Genomic DNA, 21665 nt, shown 5'->3' on the forward strand with positions numbered 1-21665 from the left:
GAAGTGGCCCTCTAAATTTGAGAGCCAAGATAACCTGTTTATGCAGCTCCCTGGTGTGAGACATAATAGGAAAGTCGGACAAATATTATTTTGTCATAACTTTTCATACATTTCATACAAACAAACCAGGATACCTGTGATGTGTCGTTGCATATGTAACAGACCATGACTGAACTCCGGTTCGACCCACAGTGTGCAAGTATCCACTCAAGGTCAACCGCTTTATACACTCTATGTGAGAAGTGGACTTCTTGTTATTTATTATTCCCTTATCTGCATACACTTGTTCCACAGCAAAGGGGTATCGAAGTTGATTACTTCACATTAGTCACATGTTCTGCACAGTACATGACACTGGGAAAATATGGACCTACATACAAAGAATCCGGAGAACAACCCAGTCAAGAGTTGAACAAATGCATGTGTTGATATAGTCAATATTAACCCTCATCATATTGAAAAGTGTAAATACTACAATAGTCCACAAACCTAAAAAAACAAACAAACAAACAAACAAACAAAAAAAACATGGATCATTTCCATTCATTTGGCCTTTGGTGCAGTGTAGAAGATCAATGTCTTCACAAAATGAATGCCATGAGGTGCCTAAGTGTGTGTAAAACACTCAGCCAGAGCTAGACATGATCTTGAGAGCTTCCTGATCAGTTTCAGGAACATCAACCAGGCAATGAAGAAACGGTCGCCCATGAAGACAGACCTCTTGCTTCGCTTCAAGTTCTTGTCTCATTCGAGACAGCGTGTTTGTGACGTCCTCTCGCGACAAACTCAGGGGCAGCTGCCTGGCCATCCTCACAGCCTCCCCCTTAGCAAGAGAGAGAGAGAGAGAGAGAGAGAGAGAGAGAGATAGATTAAGGGTTAAGCCAAGTCCCTTATTCAGTGCTCTGAAAATAGAACCAGTCATTTATTTCTGTGGCGTCAAAAATCCCAACTTTATCAATCAGATCACGCCTGGTGGCAAAGAGCCTCTAAAGAGGTGAACGCTGTAATTTACACAATTTAGCCCAAAGGCAGCAATGAGTCAAGGTGTCCATTGTTTGCTTCTTCAGTTTGTCTTATAGTTTTGACTAGTTTGATACACTATATGGACAAAAGTATTGGGACACCTACAGGAGCTTTTATGACAATCCATTCTAAACCCATAGGCATTAATATGGAGTTGGTCCCCTTTGCAGCGCCAGCAGCAGGTCTGGTGCTTTGCAGTTATTGAATCTTTGCAGTTGGAGACTTTTCTGCACTCTGCTCTGAGCTCAGCACTCGGCCCAGACCCCGCTCTGTAACTTTACGTGGTCTGACAGACACTCGGTGGACACTGAGCTGCTCTCTGTGAGCTGTTCCTCCTAAACGCTTCCACTGTTCAATAATAATACCACTCACAGCTGATGGAGGAAGATCTTGGAAGGAGGAAATTTCACCAGCTGACTTGTTGTTGTTGGTGCAGCGGTGTCTCCTATTACATACAGAACCACGCTGGAGTTCAGTGAGTTCAGACTGCATGGCTAGGGGCTTGATGTTATACACCTGTGGTAGTGGGACTGAATGAAACACCTGAATTCAATGATTAAGAGGTGTGTCCCAATACTTTTGTCTATATAGTGTAGGTAATAGTGCGACATACAGTAACAAACAGCAATGAAAACAAAAGGACCAGATCTGCTTCCTGGAAGTATGGACAACATTTGGTCCAATCAGATATCATATAGATTAAGAAGCCTAAAGATCCAAACAATAGACAGCAGATCCTGGAGAAACATCTACTGCATATAGTTTTAGGACTCATAAGGTACATAATAGGTAATATGGTCACACAACTTAGTAAAGGCTGAGACATTCAGATAGAGAGACACAAGCTTCTATTATTTGTTTACTGCATTAGCCTTCATAGCTCTGAAGCAAACTTCAGATACCAGACACGTCTTGGTGTCATGCGGGAAAATCATTTTTCGGAGCTATCACTATACCTATAATATTTATTTACACTGAAAGCATCCAAAAATAATATTTTCATTTTAAAAAATGTGCAAAGTACAACCTGGGGAAAGCATCTCCCACCTCTAGGTAGTTTGTGACTTTGAGAGGCCTGCACTGCTGAACTTCCTTCGCGCCCCTGTCCTTCACGGCTGTTAGAATCTCCCTCAGGTCCGCGATGCCGTAGAAAGGCATGCAGTCGGCCATACCCGTCACTTCAACACACCTCCCCGTGGAGGAGGAACCTGGCCAAAGAAAACAGCGAGCGAGGATTAATATACTCTAGATAGAACCTTCTCCAGGAAAGAATAATAAATAAATATTTTGATTTACACTCTGGTCCGAGACCAAGGCAAACGGGCACGGCACCAAATTAAGCACTAAATGACTATTACAACGTCACCGCTGACTGGAAAGAATCACGAAGGTGGAAGAGGTTTTCAGCAGATGATTTAGGGAGGATTTCTTTTCCCCAGAAACATCACAATGAAGATATCCGTACTAGCATAAACATGCACAGAAAAGATATCAATGAATAAAACTCTTGGTCTGCTGTGGTATCCTGATCAAATCTGATATTACAGAAGATCAGAAACACATGTTGCTACTGTAAGGCAATTACCTACTAAATCCCAGAAAAGAAATAAACAGTCAACAGTGATCTCCATAATATTTGGGGCAAAGGCATATTTTCATTTTCATTTTTTTTTTTAATCTTGTACTAGAACAAAAAGGAACTAGGCAGTATGGCCTGGTTACAGTATGCTAAGAACTATTGAAGAGCCTGAAATGCCCCTTAGCAAGCAGTCTCTTAATCAGCCACTTTGGTAGCCAACAACAAGCTTCTGGCTTGGATTCTGGTTGGATATTTGACCAGAAAAAAAACATTCTTGGCAGAATTAGTAGAGTTCAATTTGTTGGTTTCCTGGCACAGACCACATAGTTTGGGAAAGGTCATTCCAAAAGCTTAATGTTAGCCTGATTTATCCATTCCACAACCACCTCTGATGTGTGTTGGGGTCATTGCCCTGTTGTAACACCTGAATGTGTTCAAGTTTTAAAGGTCTAGCTGATGGTTTGAGGTTATGCCGAAGAATTCCGAGGTGGTCTTCATTATTCATATGGCATCTACTTTGTGCAATGCACCAGTGCCACTGGCAGGCAGCAAAACCCAGAGCCACAGAGCATGATGCTACCACCACCATGCTTAACATACAGATGGTACCAAGTTCATGAATGCCTCAGCTTTACTCCTCTGAACATCTTTGTCTCATCTTACTGTAAACTCTCCTACATGAAGGCTTTTTTCTCTGTTAATGGGGTTCAGCTGCAAACTTTAGTCCAGATTAGATAGATAGATAGATTGTAGATAGCAGCTTCCAGTTAATACTAGGTCTGTGCCTTGGTGGTTCTTAGGTTGCTCCTAACCATCTGAACCAATTTCCTCTCAGCTGAGGGTGAGCTGAGGGTATTCATCCAGACTTTGGCATGTGACTTTGGATGTGGTTACACCTTCCAAGAACTTGCACCTACATACAATTGTTTGAACTGGTGATCTTGGAATCTGCAGACATTCCCGACATGTGTAAATCAATGTGCAATCATCTTTCTCAGATCTGCAATGAGCTCCTTGGACTTTCCCTTTGAAATGTGCAATGGTCAATCCAATAAGCGCCATCAAACAAACCCCTTTTATGTGCCACAGAGAAGCTACCAGCTGTAGTCAATCATGATCACTTACAGGAAGTTAAGAGGTCTTGGCCTTTGCAAGTAAAAACTACATTTTGGACTTTCAGCACCACTCAATGAATAATTTAAATGGGCGTAGGAATATGTTTACACTGTGCTGACTTCAGGAGACCCTCTAAAAATTAAACCATGTGCACAAATATTTTTTTTTCTGTTAAAGATGTATGTTGTCACTCATTCGGCCCCAGAAAAAAAAAACTGTAAAAATTCTCTGACTTAAAAAAAATATATTTCATAAGGGAGAGATTTCAAAATTCTGATTACCAAACAGTTCTGGAAGTAATCTGGTGCAAAGCCTATCTGGGAGCTTGGCTCGGTTTTAAGAATTCCCCTCATTTGAAAAGGGCAGACTCCACTATGGTGCAAACCCACTGAGTTGGGCACAGGCTGTGGCACCGGGCCAACGTAAACCAATATGACCCATACCAGCACCAAGACAGCACACAAACCAGCGGGGCTAGTCATTCACGGCTCATGGCCTCTCCAAAACCACAAGGCGAAATAAGGTCAAGCTGACCATGAACAAGAGCAGGATGCCCTCTGGTACAGGGGCCACAGAGGTGGATGGCAAAAAAACAATAACAAAAAAAATACAAAACAAAACAACCAGGGGAGGAATTCTTGGCTTAGTTATGGGGCCAATTATCAAAATATGCAATGACATAACTCATGATTAAATATCACAGGTTTCTCACAGCAGTCAGGCATTACAAATGAGTCCAAATGTTACAAACGTGTAACAACAACAACAGATTACACATTAACACACTTCAAGCTAACAAGCCACAAGTGAAGAAGTACTTAAAAGTGTGGCAAAATTTCTTAGTATTTGCCACTCTGGTATCTTATACCATCCTGGCCTTTAAACAAGTTTTATTAAGCTCTATGCCAACACACCTGAAAGCTGCATGTACCTCATATTTCTGTGGACTAAGGAAATAAACACAACAACAAGAGCGACAACACGGGACATTACTTTCATTTTCCTCTAATCCAAAACCGACAAAGCAACTGACAGAAATAATTGACTATAATCCTGTTATTCAAGCCGTTATGTTTGACATTTCTAAATGATTTGTGAACTATGGCATTAATGATGTCCAATGGGCTCAACCTTTGCTAAATCAAATCGGACAATCCTTGAGACCTTTAAACAGCATGACCTTAGGAATAATAAAGGCCTGTTTTCTGGATCACCGAGTGCTACTTTGTGTACCCGTATCTCCAGTACTATATGATCAGAACAAGGGCAAAGGGGATGTTAAATAATCTGTATATTTTAATGGTCATTGAGTGAGCCAATGAAAAAAAAAGAGGGTTAAATGAATGAGAGGGAGAGCAAGGCCCTTTTTTAACAAGCTTACATTGTTAAGTGTGATTACTGAGAGCCACGGAGGACAAGGAAATGCTGACCGTGCACTTTCCATATGCGCAATTTATTCTAACAGTGACCTAACAGCAAGCATTATTAAGGGTGAGCGCAGCATCGCCCCTATACACATGGTATGGATTTGAAAAAGAAGAAAAAAAAAAACAATATAATAACTATACCTCAAAGACAGACTCAACAGCCATCATTATGCAACTTTTTCTGTAGCCAACCCCACTCCCCCCCCCAAACACTAGCACCAGCAGTAGTAGGAGGTGTTGCAAAACAGCACCACCATCTATTCCTCATCATCATCACCTCATCTCATACCTCAAGTGATTCCATACACTTGGAGGACAAGATTATGTGCTTATGGAAATGCCCAACCTGTTGATATTGTGCCCAGAAAAGAAGTGAAAACTAGGGATGCACCGATCCGGCTTTTTCAGTTCCGATACCAATATTGAAACATAAACTTTGCATATCAGTCGATACCCGATACCAGTCCAATACCATTGCTAAATTAATAAACCGTATATCCCACCATGTCGGACAGACTTAAGGCATCAGGATTGACTTAAATATTACTTTATTTAATATAACAAAATAACACAGATATAAATGTACTAAATTGCTATTTGTCATTTCTTTACTTGCACATTTAGTGCAGTCTCACACCACCAAATTAAATTGAAAGGTTCGGGTCCATGGATCGGCCTAATTATCTGATGCCCGATCCAGCTAATTTTGTTAATATCGGGATCGATATCCGATCCTAATATCGGATCAGTGCATCCCTAGCGAAAACATGGCCAATGCAATTGTGGGCCTATCCACAGATTTCAAACTAGGGCTTTGGGCAATACTTTGTACGACAGTGTCTTTACCAAATTAAATGTGTAAATATGCTAAATGCAATGTACTCTGGCACCATATGGAGAGAAATACTTTGTGTGAAATCATGGTTTTGGAAATCCTTTAAAAACCTGTTGGAGTGCTTGCAGATGCACGGACAGTGGAAATGCTGCTAAAATACACTCAACCATCACATTTATTTTAGATGTCCTAAATTTAAAGGGAACTCTGACAGGTTTTCATGTCAGTAGGGTAAGTCATGATCTAGCTGAAAGTTGGAATGGTTGAACTGGGAGTTTAACCCAGGGTTTGTTTTGCTGGCTGGGTATAACACATCATGCTACATCAATAAGAGCTCTTGGGCAGGGCTTCTAACCCTATGTTCTATGTAACATGTAAGTTACTCTGGATAAGAGCATCAGCCTAATGCGAAAAAAACAAAAGCAAAACCTACTCAGGTAAAACAGGCCAATTCTATGGGCTCCAAGTGTCTAATGCACTACCACTGTGGCCTGGGGGTCACATGTTCGAATTCCAAGCCATGGCTCTTTGCCATCAGTGGCTGGAGTCAGAGAGAGCACAGCTGGCGGGCTTTCTCGGGGTGGGTAGATGGCGCTCTCTCCCCTCATCACTCTTAAAGTGATGATGGTTGACACAGGCGTCTGTTAGCTGGTAGGGTGGAGCTTGTTGGGGGGGGGGGGCTGCAGTGGCAATTACAAAACCCCAAAATGTTATGTAACAGTCTTGACTGTTTATTTACATCCCCAAACTTTAAATACACATAGCTCACTATCTGTCTACAGGCTTAACACAACGGGTAAAAACGATATCTTGATATGCTTAAGAGAAATGATGACATATGATACAACCTTAGAGTATAATGTCAAAGTAGCGAAAATCTACAGGGTTGTCAGCAGGCCTGTAAAACTGCATTAGGGCATTTTTCCAACTAAAGTCACATGATTAATATTAAAAAATAATAATGCATTCTTTGGTTTCTTTATATAGCCAGAATGGAAACACTGCTGCATACAAGCAACATTGGCACTTATTTACTTATTACTACAAACTAGGGATGCAGAGCATATTGTTTTAGCATTGCCATTTTAATGTGGGCTTGCAAAATAGTCACAGTCATATCGCAGGATGTGTATTGTTGTGTAAGGCAAATAAAATTAAAAACTAAAAATTTGACTATTCTCATTTTCATTACCAGAAGCAGATTAATCTGCCCACTATCATTTATTTTGATATCTCCAATATTGGATACACAGAGTGCATAATTAATATCATGACATGCTGGATACAGCAGAAAAAACTATTGTAATATCAATGTGTTCCAACAGCATGCTGTCCTACTATATACATTATTGTATTGACATTATTGTAGACACATACTGTGAATACTGTTTGCCTACAACACTTGAATGAATATTAGTTTACTTAGATCTTATTAAACTGCAAAAAATCATATAACTCAATTAGCAAAGTAATATCTGTGGATAGTGTATGAAGGAAACATGAAAATGCTTTGATACTAGAAAATTACAACACTGGCTCAGGCATCTATTGGGGAGAGTTACCTGGACCGAGTCTGATCTTAAATCCATTGGCCACCAGCCTGGGATCAGTGAAGTAGATTTCACCATTTAAAGACGGACTGCCCTTCTCCATGCTCATAAGAACGTCCATGTGCTCAGAACCGCCGAGGACACTGCATTGGAAAACACACGGCAACAAGTTAACCCATATCATTCATAAAAGATATGAGGAATATGAGAGAAAGTGAAAAATCACGCCCTCCTTTTTTTGCTTCGATCCAAACTGTTGTCATTAGGTGAGAAAATGAAGCGATACACTACCCATCTGTTAACTGTATAGGGGTCTGCAGGCTCTCTGCTGGAAGTATATTATTCTCCAGAAGTCTCTTAAACAGCAAGGCTTCCTCCACTCGAAATGGATTTAACAACATAAGCTTTCTACCACATAAAACGGCCCAGGCGCAGTGAGAAGCCAAGCGGTTTACAAGCCTGAGGCCCTGCGTGCTCGAGCCGCTTGGGCAGGAGGGGAGCTTGAGCTTAAGCTTGCGCCTGAGGGCAGCTATGTCGAACTGGAGAGGCCTGGACAGCTTTGAGGGGTTCCTCTTGCTCGCAGGCAGAGAAGAAAATAGTTTGTCCAGGATCTGCTGGTTGGAGAGTGGGGCCTTGCGCTTCAAGCCCTGCGGTCTGTTCATGGAGGAGTCAGCATTCTGCCGCTGAAGATCGGTCCTGCTGGTGCCATCACCTGCTGACGCCCGCTTCTTCTGCTCATTGTAGGACTGTAGGGATCTTTGGGCCTTTCCTTCGTACCTAAGGCAGGATACAGGAAAAGATTAACAAGCCTCAATGCACAGAAACGTAGACAAAGGCAGAGACAAAACTCAGGTCTTATGTTGGTCTCAGGATGTTTCTCTTGTATGGGTGTTTTTTTTTTCCATGCAAACAATCCCAGATCACTGGTATTCCTGAGAGTCAGCATAACTGGGATTCTGAACATGTTAAGTCATGTGATATCCTACACCACAACCATGTGTATTGTATGTAGCTTCAATGAGATTACTCAAAAATTCAATTCCAGCTTTGAGACGATTGGAAAAAAATGTATATTCGACCTTTGCATAATGCTAATATGGTAAGGCAGAAGCTATTTTGTGTATATAGGAGCTATATTGGCTCATAACATGCAAACGAAGCAAACTTTCTAACCTCTCTTGGCCTGGTAATATATTGAAGTACTGCAATGTTTTTCAGTTCTATAGGGATTCTCTTTCCATCAATCTATCAGTTTTTAATGAACAGTTTACATGTAAATTTTATGTTGTCTTTAAACCCTGACCTTTAGGTAGAAATGTTGTAATCCAAGCAGAACAGTACCTTCAGATTCCTCTGCTCTGATTGGATAAAAAGTCTACCTTTCCTTAGATTTTACACATGTAATGGTGTTTTTATACTAAGAGAATTTTCCTTCATAATTTATATAAATTTATATATATATACATATATATATTATATAAAGTTTTCTACAGTAATGCTCTGCAATTTAGTGCAATGTTTTGTCTTATAATGGAAAACTTTAGGTTTCATAGCAAGAAAATACCAAGAAGTATGTGGAGTAAATATACCGAAATGTGTTTCTCTCCAACAAACCTACCTGTTCAGCACAGACACAGGCAGAAACAGAGTTATATTTTCAACAGGCTGTTTAGCAGGCCTGTGCGTGACTGTATAGGAAGCATGGAACAGTTTGACAGAGTATTTATGAGAAGCTATAGATATCTCTTTGAATATCTCCTCTCCCTCCTCTTCTGTTTATTTTTAATTCTTCAACATTAAGGAATTCAACTTTCCTTTTTGAGGAACTCTTTTTTTTTATTCTTAATTTAATTACTGATGTTCGGAAACAGAAAGCATAATAATAGTAAATAATCATAAATTCTCTCTCACAGTATAACAATATATCGCTAATTCATGACCTCTGTATCGTGGTAAGTATCGTAGCGGCAGGTTCTTGCCAATACACAGCCCTAGTAGCAAGTAACAATGCACTAAACACTCAATTGAACTTAATTTTGATCAGATTTGATTTTAGTGTTCGATTACATTTTATTGATGGTTAAATTAACTAATGTAGTGATTCCAAAAGGAGACCATATGAATAGAATGCTACACCTTTACAATACATGCCACATCCAGTACACATTCACAAGCCTGCAGACTGCCGGTCATCTAACCCACACTGGTTTTGTGCCATACGCTCTTAAAAGTAAAGGCGCCTCAATGTGTATATATATATATATATATATATATATATATATATATATATATAGAGAATAATTTTGATTCCATGAAAAAATTGTTTGAGAGTAAATGTATGAGTGTGAAGAACCTTTACATTAGCAATTCATTATTTTCAAGAGTGAGAATAACACAGTGAGTACACTCCCCCACCCACCATTACCTACAACAGCCATTTAGGTGAGCATGCACAGCTTGTTCAATATAACAGGACGCCCTGGAGCAGACATGCATGGGTCTGAAGTCACGATGCCCAATGCCATCTCGTAGACAGAGGGGTATTAAAGCCGCAACACTGGGCTGTGAAGCACTGAAGCTGACTTTTACTGTGCTGGAGCTCTAGTCAACACCTCTGAGATAAGTTCGAGTGGCATTTTTGATCTTTAGTTAATCATCCATCATCAGTACCGGACCTCACTAATACTATGTATAATACACTAATTATGACTAAATGGCATCAAATCCTTACAGAAATGATCCAGAATCTGGTGTACGGCATTTACAGAAGAGTAGAGGCCTTTACTGCAGTATAGGGAAAAGAAGCGTCCCATTATTAACCTAGATTTTAAAAGAAACCCTGGAGAAGCAGGAATCTGCATACTTTGACATATAGTGTACATACGAATACAGGGCTGGAACGAAATTGTGCTCTGAAGGTGCCAGTTACACCCAAAGAGCAATATTGAAAAAAATAAATAACTAAATAAAAAGGTGGACATAAATAGGAAAAACGATAGCAACAATATGACCACAGTATATGAAAGGAGTGTAGCAGAATGAATGAATAAGTAGCGGTAACATAATAAAGTGTCCAAGTGTAGATAAAGTGTCAGTAAGTGTAGAGCATGGCCCACATCAGCAAAGGCATCATCTCTTAAGTCAGCAAGTCTCAATTACATTCCTAGTATCAATGAATCGTGCATGAGAAAGGAAAGAACTAACTGTAGAAAAGAGGTCAACGATTGTGACTAATTAAATATTCAATATGCATAAGGAACTTTGATTTAATAGCCTCTTGTGAATCTAAGTGGCTCCCGGGGACACGCTGTAAGTCACTGTTTTAGAAAATGGTACACAAACCACCAAGATAAAAAACATCTGCTACCTGGGAGAAAATGGGGACTGAAGAACGAGAGTGAGAGAGAGAGCCACGGAGAGTCAACTAATAGAAAACCAAGGCCCATAAAACATAAAGCAGAGCTGCCCTTGCACTGGAGGCCATTTACCAATTAACAGCTCTGCCAGAGTGTGCAGTCCATAGGCCATCATTTGAACCACGTCATCATCATCATATGAAAAACTCACTGCAGAATGACCAAATGCAGCTGAACGAAATAAATAAGCCCCATTTTGAACTGGATTAGTCTTTTTGGTTGACATAAATAAATAAATAAATAAATAAATCAGACACCGCCTCAGGGATAAAGCTCTCACATCTGGACACTAATAAAATGACCAAAAGAGGCGAGTTTCCAATACACAAACGTTTGCTTCACTGGTCACATGGTAGATTATGCCCAGAACTTTATCACCCTGACCATGTAAACAGTTAAGTAACTTTTCAGAAGTATCTTTTTTCGCAGTTCGAAAAGTGTTTAACATCTAGCAGAGGACCAAGGAAAAAATGGACAAGTGAAAAAATGAAAAATTACGCCGCTCTTACTGAACTTACAAACCTTTATGTTTGAAATTACAGACCAATAAAACCCTCAATAAAATAATAATAATACAGTTAATGTTTATCAGTACAATATTACTTTACCTACCCGGGAGATTTGAGATTTATGGATGCAGAGTTACATTTACCAGTTTGAAAGTTTGGAATCGTGCTTTAGGATTAAAATTCATATTTTAAATACAATAAATCCTATTTCCTTGCAGAAGAAAGCAGAAAATTATTCTAACAAGCTTCAGATGGGTTAAGTAATTAGTAGGAAAACTAAAAATGTAAAGAGGGGAGAAATCCTAGATGTTTCCAGAATGCTAAACAAATCATTGAAATACTTACAATATATACAATAGATTTGCAATATTAAGTAAAACATAAAACTGATGAAAATATACACACACATTTTACACACACACACACACACACACACACACACACACACACACACACACACACACACACACACACACACACATATATATATATATATATATATATAGCCAAGAGGTTTCACATTTTCTGGATTTTCCGGCCAAAAACAATAACTGAACTGCTGTAATCAAACATTTAAGTCCAAATCAACATGTTCAACAAGCTTCATTTCAGGGATCCAGTTGCAGTGGAAATGATTCCTCCTGACTGCAAATCAGGTTTATTAGCAAAATGCACAAACATTCAGCTGTTTGCAATAAACCAGCTCTCCAAATTGAACACAAGATGCTACTTTTATTGACGACTACAGTCTCAAAATGATTCAACCCCTTCATGACAAGAGTCTTTAGTACTCAGTAGAGCCCCCCTTCTGCTACGACCTGTGGCTAACGTGATGCATAGCCAGGCACCAGCTTCTGGCAGCATTCCTGATAAATTTTAGCCCATTCCTCGTGGGCAGTGGCCTCCAGTTTATTAATATTCTTGAGTTTTCTGCTGCAGCTGTCTTCGTCAAATCCCACCAGAGATTTTCTACTGGGTTCAAATCAGGCGACTGCGGCGACCACTCCAGAATCTTCCAGGACTTCTTCTAAAACCAAGCCTTGGTGGACTTTGAGCTACGCTTGGAATCATTGTCCTGTTGGAAGGTTTAGTGACGCCCAAGTCTGGATGTCTGAATGTCTGTGCGCACTAAGGCATTCAGCTATTTAAAGCTCACTGACTGATGACACAGATGTGCAAATGCACACGCACAGCTTGTCTAGTCCCTGTAGAGAAGTACTGCCAACAGAGTAGAAGACTCCGGAGTAGATAAACATGACCCTATTAGCACCATGTCAAATGCCAGGCATGATCTATAGGGGTATAAAGCTCCCCAGCAGCATTGAGCTGTGGAGCAGTGAAACTGTGATCTCTGGAATGATGGTTGGTTCTCCAGTCAACACTTTTGAGATGAGTTGGGGAGTTGAGGATGAAGTGGTGGGGTGGTGATCATTTAACATCCTGACATCACTAATGCTCTTGTCACTGAATGCAATCAAATCCTCACAGCAATGCTCCAAATGCTTGCCTTCCCTGGGCAGTAGATGCAGTTACTCCAACAATTTTTATTTTTATTATTATTATTATTTTATTCCCTTGATTTTGGGAGAAACAATGAATGAGTGGGTGTCCCAATACTTTTGTCAATATAGTGTCTTGCAAATGTGTTGGTTTTTGTGAGTTTTTTGATGTTTAGTTTTTCATAAATTAATTGTGTATGGGTTGGAGAGTAAATGTACTGTTGTGTAACTCAAACAGTGTTTATACAATATCAGCTTTTTCTTAATATGAGCCCTCTAACGTTTTTATGACGTCAGCCTTATCAAATCATTCGCTTCCCGTGTGCTCTATTTTTATAATAAATTGAAGTGAACTTAAGCTCTCAGCCTATATTTAGAAGTTAATGTGGTATGACGCGCTATTAAAATCAAGCATGTTATGGGATCAGATTCCAGGTGGGCTATCACTAGGTCGCAGGCACGCTGAATATACTTAACTGTGATAATACACAGTAAGAAATGAATGAAATAATGAAAAACGTTCTCCCAGCATGAGGCTATAATGAATATACGAGTGATACACACAGAAATCCACGGGATAGAAACCCTCTCGGCCCTTTAAGCTCCTTTCCTGCCCCCCTGACATTCACCTCTGTGGCCGCACATGTGTGATGAAACCCATGAGGGCAGCGCTGTTTGCATTTCAAGCCTGGAATTCATAACGACGATCAAATGCACGTAAAGTGTGCAATAAGCATTGGACGCTCGCTTGGCATGGGTACTTTGGATGAGAACCAAGTTTGTATAGAGGGGCTGGAAGAAAGCCAGTTTTTTTTATTGCCCTATCTGACCACTGAGAATGTGTGTGTGTGAGTGTGTGTGTGTGTGTGTGTGTGTGTATTTGAGCATGTGGGAGGGGTTCTTAAGCTATGAACCCTAGCATCTCTGAACATCCACGGTAATAATCTCAAATCCCTTAGCACAGCAGGCCCATATGTGATGCACCCATGCAACATGACTTCATGTAAATGCGATTCTTAGAAGTCTGTGCCACTTAACGGTGGCAGGAAAGTGAGCCAAGCATTAGCTCAGGCTCATTTCTTACTGAAGAAAGCAGTAATGCACAACAGCGCGTTAAACAGATGTCTTTTTCCATACACCCTTCCATACCTTATCCTGCCACTGGCAATGCTGAGACACATTTTCCATCCATTTAATTATGATAATTTGGATTAATTTTTTTGGCAGGGGCTCGGGCGACTGCTTTCTGAGAGGACTAATGGTCTTGTTTCACAATGCCTGCGTGCTCTTTTGGTTTACGTGAAGTCTGACGGGTATGAAGATCAAAAGATATCAGGGTTTATGTACACTTTTACTGGTCTGTAAAAGATCATTTGGATGTTGTAATAGACTAATGATTCTAAAGAGCTGTTTAATGACATTTTCCTCCATTAGTTATCACATTATAAGTAGACTCGTCATGAACAAAATAACAAGGAAAGAGAAAAAAAAAATGCAAGCTACACACTAAAGATTGGACAACTGGCGCAAGATAAACACTCAGCCTAATTAAAATTCTACATAGTTTTTTAATATTCCTGACCAATTATCCTTTTAATCTGATTCAAAGTAATTCAGGCCGGTTAGCTCTTTTAAAGAAATTCAGATTCAGAATGGTTGTCAGAGGTGGTAAATGGAAGCAGGCATCTGAAGAGTTAAATACCTTAAATACCTAAAAGCTTCAGCACAGACTAAAAGGGGGTGTATGTGTGTGTGTGTATATATATATATATATATATATACTATTTAGTAAATACAATCTCTCACTATGACCAAGAGGTTGCAAGGTCGAATCCCGAGACATGCCACTCTGCCATCAGCGGCTGGAGTCAGGGAGAGCACAACTGGCCGTGCACCTCTCCGAGTGGGTAAATAACGCTCTCTCCCCTCATCGCTCTTAAGCGATGTTGGCTGGCACTTTTGTCTGGAAGCTGGTGAGGTGGAGCTGAGGAGCTGAGGAAGCGGTGCTTTCTCCAGACCGTGCCGGCTGCCAGGCTTTGTTAAGTCCTTACCCTCCTAGTGTCGGGAACATTGCTAGTGCTAGGACGATCTATGTACAAGTGGGTTAACTGTCAGGGCTAAATTGTGAGAGAAAGGGGAATATTATGTATTATTATTATGTATATGCTGTATTTGCATTACAGACGTTGTAACCTTTGTTTCCATTCACCACCACTGTAAAGAAGTCAAAATCAAATGTACCCGTAGAGGTTTTTAAACTTTCGTAAGAAAACACATGAAATAAATAAATAAATAAATAAATAAATAAATAAATAAATAAAAACACAACACAACCTCGCGGTCAAATATTCAGTTTCTCTAGCATGGAATGAGCTTCCATAACTTTAACATTATGACCTACTCAAGATCCTGCGGAGTTAAAAATATGCCATGGCATTCTTCGGAATCCAGAATACCTTCTTTTACAGCGGAAAATAGTATTGACCACTGAAGCAAGTAATCAAACACAGTTGTCTGGAAAACACAAACATAGTTCATATCAACCACACTTCCTTTGGACGGCAACGTGACCAAGTCAAGCAGACTTTCCACGCCATATTTTATACATGCAAGTGGCAGGTCTATTCCCTCCCCCCTCCCCCCGTATTTTCCTAAACCAAGAGAGTGAATCACAACAACTGGAAACTGCTGCTTAGGGAGTGAAATCTGGAAACTTACTTCTTTCTTCCTTCCTCCCCGAGGCTTTCCCATCTCTCTTTCACAGCAGCAGTGACATCCTGCAGACTGGCCCGTGGGTTCTCCTGGAGGACGGACGATCTGGTGTCCTGCTCAAACAGGGCGAAGGCGGACAGGGGCTGACGCACAGAGCGGCTGCTGATCAGGTCATAAGCCGTCAGCTTGGCCATCTTCTCCGTGATCACATTCGAGGGTCTCTTGGACGGACTGCCGTTCTTACGCTTGGGGTCCGGCTCTCCGTCATCGTCGTCTCTGCGGGCTTCTGGTAAATGGAGCTTCACGGGCTCAAGGCTCTGTCCTGTGGCTTGATCTGTGAAAGCCGTACCCATGGCCCAGCTCTCAGGAGATATCTCGACCTCTTGGCCTAGATCAGAGTCATCTTTCGAGGGGTCGACTGTAGAGTTCAATGCAATGTTGTCGACAAACAATGAGAAACTGACACTGTCCAAATCACTCGAGCTCTTGTGGATTATCCAGTCTTCCGAAGAGGAAGAAGAGCTTGTGTTAGCAGTGCTGGGCAAAGAGGTCTCACTGCTTTGTTCTGTAGTGCTCGTGGTGGAAGGCTCTAGTGCCGCAGGTGGAGTGAAAACAGGGGTGTCCAAGCTAGGCTGAGGCTCCTTGCTGCTTTCAGCTGCAGGTAACTCACCTGAAGGTATCTGGGGAGTCTGAGCAACCGCAGAATGGGAGTGTCCTTTTCCCACTGGTTGGCTGTCATTGCCCACGGAATAAGAACCATACAACGAGATCAATACGGACTCCACTGCTAACAGAACTGCGTCCTGGAGGAAGGGAAGTGAGACGAAACAGTCCAGCAGTTCAAAACATCAGCATTATGTGCCATACATTTATCCAGAAAAAGATTTAGGGACAGAACTATGATTTTACCTTGTTCTGCAGCATCACTTGGGTTTTATCTGGCGTTAGGTTTACATCCACGCTCGAGGCAGGGACGGTGATGTTCATCATCAAGATGGGGAAGCGGCGGATGGCTGATTCATTATTTGAATGAGCCGCGTTAGCATAGTACTGTCTGACGAGCTATAAAAACAAGAATTTAATAATTTACCCAAATTGTGATAAAAGCGTGTTATGGCGTACTACTGCACATTTTATAACAGCGAGTGTAATTAATGCTGTGTTATTCAAAGTTTAAGATCCCTGAGGAACTTTTGGAGGTTCTTCAGTTTGAAACTGTGGAGGAATCTCTTAAGTTGCTTTGAGGAACCTTCAAGGAACCCTTTTCTTCTAAAAATCTTCCCTCCACAGCTTCAAACTGAAGAATCTCCGAATGTTCCTCTAGGATCTTCTATTTTTAACAGTGTGCTCAGTATGGGAGGGTATTTAAACAGCAGTTTTTAAGAATAGGTCAGTACAGATGCCTTTTGTCTGCATGTCAGAAAATTGCAATAAATATTGTAAATCATGACACTCTAAATATCATGATAATTTTACCATATCGCCCACCCCTACTGCCTTAGTCTTCTTTCAGTGGGGATGGAACAATACATAAGATCATACCTTACATTATTTGATAAAATAATGACGCTATGGTGTCTTGATACAGTATTTTTCTCATACAGCAAAACAGGAATGCCTCAATATGAGCCTTCTGCTAATATTTTAATTTTAAAAGGTTTTATGTTTATATACCCTGTATCTCCAAAACCTAAACTCCTAATTGTCAACACAACAGGATTTTATTCCAGTAGTCATTTTTGAGTATTTCTATACTGCAAGTTTTTTTGTGTAACAGTGGCGATACACGTTAAATTAATATCATGATTAACAAAACATTTTTTTCAAATTCAATTATTGAATGATTATGTTAATAAATGATGGATACATCATTTTTGTTAGGTACAAGCTGTAGTACCTACAGTACCTTTTTTTCTAATTAATCGACACAGATAAGATTATGTTGATTAGAGAATTAGAGATTCTAAAATGTTGGGGTTCGACTAACTGCCCAGCCCTAAATTAAACTGATTTACTTTTTTATGTTAAAAAGTGTCCAAACTAAACTTCCCAGAACCATCTGAGCGATAAGATAACTGGTAGAGAAAAGGTTCAGTGTGATTGCTTCATCATGTAAAATGAAAACCCAGCTCAGATAAATAAATAATTATTAATATTTTAAGCACCTGCTGCTTCATATACTAACACAAAAAAAATAAATCACCCCAAAAAACTATTTATAAACGATTACAAAAAAAGGCTCCAGACCCTCAGAACATACTAAAGGAGCCCATCAGCAATACAGGTTTAAATTTCTATAATGGATATATATTGTAATCATTACATTCTTACTCATCAGTAAGAAGCTGAGAGTTGACCAAATTAAATTGCTGCATCCTTAACAACATGCAGCACGCTCACTACTTCTCAAAACCAAAAAATATCAAATATATGTACCTATATGTCACCATTACTGCTATTTTATAGGAAAAAGAGAAAACATCTAAGCAAACCTTTAGGATATCTTTGTGATGCACGGGCCGACTGTTCACAAAAACGAAAGTCTTGTCCGACGTATTGGAGCTTGTTGAGTTGAGATCAGAGTTTGGTTTAGGAAAGTATCCCTCAATGGCAATCTAGTCAAACATAGAAAGAAAGATTTAGACACTTCAGCTGATGGGTAGGTTTACACACCAATTAATGTTATGTTAAGTGTTAAACACTGAATTTGAATATGGGGGATTAAGGGACAGTGGTGGATCAGTGGTTGGATGGTCTGCTGGGTTAGTGATCACAGGGTTGAGGGTCCACTAAGCTGCCACTCTTGGGCTGTAGCATGGCTGACCCTGCGCTCTGACCCAGGCTTCCCAGTCTGGGATATGTAAAGAGAAGAATTTCATTGTACTGTCCAAGTATAACTGACAACAAAGGCATGTTGTGAAATTCTGAGTAACATAAAGCTTCCCAGCAGAGGTTGTGGCCAGCAGGGGATGCTATTGAGCACCTTTAGCTCAAGGCCAGCGAGTTCTCTACATTTATTACAAATATTGCTGAATATGTTTAAAGAACTGCCTATGAGTGATAGCACAGCAGACCAATTTCAGGGTCTCTTTTCAATGCATTTTCCATCTTTACTGCAAAAATATAGTTTTTGCATATTTCAATACCAAATCTTCGCTTAGCCTCTTTGCTCTTGACCCCTACAATCCTCGTAAAATTGTCAGTGCACATTAAGGCCCGCATGAGCTTTTTCCAAACAAACAAAATTACACCCTGTTGAGCCTCTGACCCCATCTTAGTGCCTAATTACGATTTCACTGGCCAGTCAGAACACATTTGTCATCTCGTAACCAGGCACTTGCCAGGCTCCTACAAGCTGCAATGAAAACAGCACTTTTGGCACGACGCTGTTATACACCAGGAAAGTGTTGAGATGAGAAACGGTTCCAAATGACTCTTATATTGGGACGCTTGAGCGCAGCACTATGAATTAACAATCGCAGCTGCTGGCTAGCAAGAGGCCTTGTTTAATTGCTGTTTATTCATACTATAATTGCTGGTATTGTGACTTCCACAATAGGCGCTTCTGTTACCTATACTTTGCCATTACAACATTTGTCAATTACCGTGGCACAGGTGACCCTGTCCCTCGAGCTTCACATACTGAATGGAAGCGATTATTCTAGGATAACAGGATGTGGGCCACACTGCCAACACAGTCCTTGGCAATGAAATTCAATTCATGTCACTGGGAAAGCACAATGACACAGAACAAAAATAAATAAATAATAATTTCTCAATCCAAAATGACCTTAGATCATTTAACATGACCATAGCAGGCGAGTGGTTTGGGGGAAAAAAGGGATTCAGTTGTTAAAAGGACAATTTACAGCATTCAGAAAAGGCCAAACAACTAATAACAGTTGGGGGAACTTTGTGTGAATCCATTTTATATGTGAGAAAACCTCTAAAATAAACAAATCTTTTTAAGCATATATAGCTTTATAATCCAATGATTCTTCATTACTCTTCATATCTCAGAGGATACATGATTGTATTAAACTTCAGTCTAATTTCTAGTCTCATTGCATTGCAAGTTCCGTTGCTTTGGATAAAGGTAGTTATGAAGTCAACTGCAGCAGTAGTAATGCAGTGTTGCTATGAACAGTGTACTGCAAAGTGTAGTCAAATATAAATATGTATATAAATAAACATGTAGAAATATATACATCAACAGTATTATACAATATATTGCACTGGAGCTCAACATATGTATAGTATATTACACTGGGGTAATCAAAAAAAAAAATGAATGGAGCAGCTTTTTTTTATTTAGAGTTCAGAAGTCTTATGGTATGTGGAAAGAAGCTGTTTTTAAACCTGGCAGTTCTGCATCGAAGACTACGAAGCTTCTTTCCAGAGGCCGGCAGCATAAAACGCCCATGGTATTCATATGTAATGTAAATGTGCGATCAGATTCTGACAGTAGCACGAGTCTAATTCGGATCTGAGATGCTTGTGGACACAGAATTAGCTGCAAATGCAAAAATGATATAAGGGCTGTACAAGTTATGCATCATAAAAGAGTTATAATTTATTAAAATAAAAAGCCTAAAACAGGCAATTTTGTTAATATGCTTTTAAGACTGGATATTCAATATGAACAAAAGTATTGGGACACACCTCTTAATCATTAAATTGAAACCCATTACCTATGGGTTTAGAATTAGAGGTCATAAAAACTCCAGTATTTGTAATGTATAGGTGTCCCAATACTTTTGTCCAGCAGTACCACTTTGTCTTCAGGTCATGCCAATTTCTCACAGTACCACACACTTTTGCGCACAGACTTTCTACACTTCTATCATCACCTGGTTCAGAAACAAAACCCCGAACAGGACCGCTGGGCCTCGCAGAGTGTGGTGCATGCAGCCAAACTAATCATCTGAGGCTCCTAAACCTGCAAGACATCCACAACCAGAGGTGCGAAGTAAAAGCTAACGAGGATCACCAAGCATCTCAGCCATCCCAGCAATGCCCTGCTTACTGTTGCCATCTGGAAAGCTCTACTGCAGACTAAAGACCCACACAGAGAGGCAGTAAGGAGGGTCTTTCTTTCTCAAGCTGTCCAGTCTTCTGAAGGAGGCACAGAATTGACTGCAAAGATGCTGAACTACACTGCACTGCCACGTTCTTCCTGAACTTTCACCAAAATCTTTTTCCAGTCAAAATCTAAAAGCAAGAACGTGTAAAGTAGAAGGGCGGAACTATATCTGTAACCAGCAAGCTGATTGGCTCTTTTTGTTAAAGGGCGTAACTATATCTGCAACTAGCAAGCTGATTGGCTCTTTCTGTTGAAGGGCTGAACTGTATATGTAACCAGCAAGCTGATTGGCTCTTTTTGTTGAAAGGCGGAACTGTATCTGTAACCAGCAAGCTAATTGGCTGGTTTGACCTATCGGCCTATATTGACCTTTTTACATTTAACCATGTCCATATAAGACTCCCACGCCTCACACTAATAGAACTCTGCTCTCCACTTACACACCAGAGTGATGGTGCTGTAGATGTGTGGCCGTCTTGCCTTCTGGCTCCGCCCCATTTTTATCCACGTGCTCCGCTCTCTTGACATACAGCTGCTAATTCTGGGTGTTTTCACTGCAGCTCTGTGTCCAGATTAAGGGTAGTACTACTGTTAAAGTTACAACAGCAGTAAAACTGTATTCCGACCTGTTATGGTTAAACTTTGGTGAGTAATCCGTGGTTCACGTGCCTCATGAACTATTCCTAGTTAGCGCAAGAAACATGTGCGATGACATCACCAAGTAATTGACTATTCAATTAGTTGCCCCAAGTAATCTGTTTGCCAATTTTAGTCGGCAGAGTTGATTAGCTATTGTAGTTGATTAGCATTACTAAGCAAATCTAAAACAACTCTCAAATTCCAGGCCTTAATTCTGTCCCAAGAGAAAATGTAGGGCTACTGCTCACTTAGATAAACAGTTGAGACTTTGTCCCAA

General features: G+C 40.2%; 1 protein-coding gene across 4 annotated transcripts in view; it reads right to left on the reverse strand.

Moving 5' to 3' along the window:
• Window positions 1-243: 243 nt before the first annotated feature.
• The window catches only part of pms1 (PMS1 homolog 1, mismatch repair system component), a 39959-nt gene continuing 18537 nt past the window's right edge, over window positions 244-21665 (reverse strand). For all 4 annotated transcript variants that reach the window (XM_072685461.1, XM_072685460.1, XM_072685462.1 and 1 more), the window contains exons 7-13: window positions 18159-18281; window positions 16576-16728; window positions 15673-16469; window positions 7822-8307; window positions 7543-7673; window positions 2071-2231; window positions 244-823 (exon numbers count right to left, since the gene is read on the reverse strand). In XM_072685461.1, the coding sequence (XP_072541562.1) occupies window positions 626-823; window positions 2071-2231; window positions 7543-7673; window positions 7822-8307; window positions 15673-16469; window positions 16576-16728; window positions 18159-18281 (2049 nt within the window). In that variant the 3' untranslated portion in view covers window positions 244-625. The remainder of the gene's footprint in view (window positions 824-2070; window positions 2232-7542; window positions 7674-7821; window positions 8308-15672; window positions 16470-16575; window positions 16729-18158; window positions 18282-21665) is intronic.

Source organism: Salminus brasiliensis, chromosome 8 (genome assembly GCF_030463535.1).
Source record: "Salminus brasiliensis chromosome 8, fSalBra1.hap2, whole genome shotgun sequence".
Classification (NCBI taxonomy): domain Eukaryota; kingdom Metazoa; phylum Chordata; class Actinopteri; order Characiformes; family Bryconidae; genus Salminus; species Salminus brasiliensis.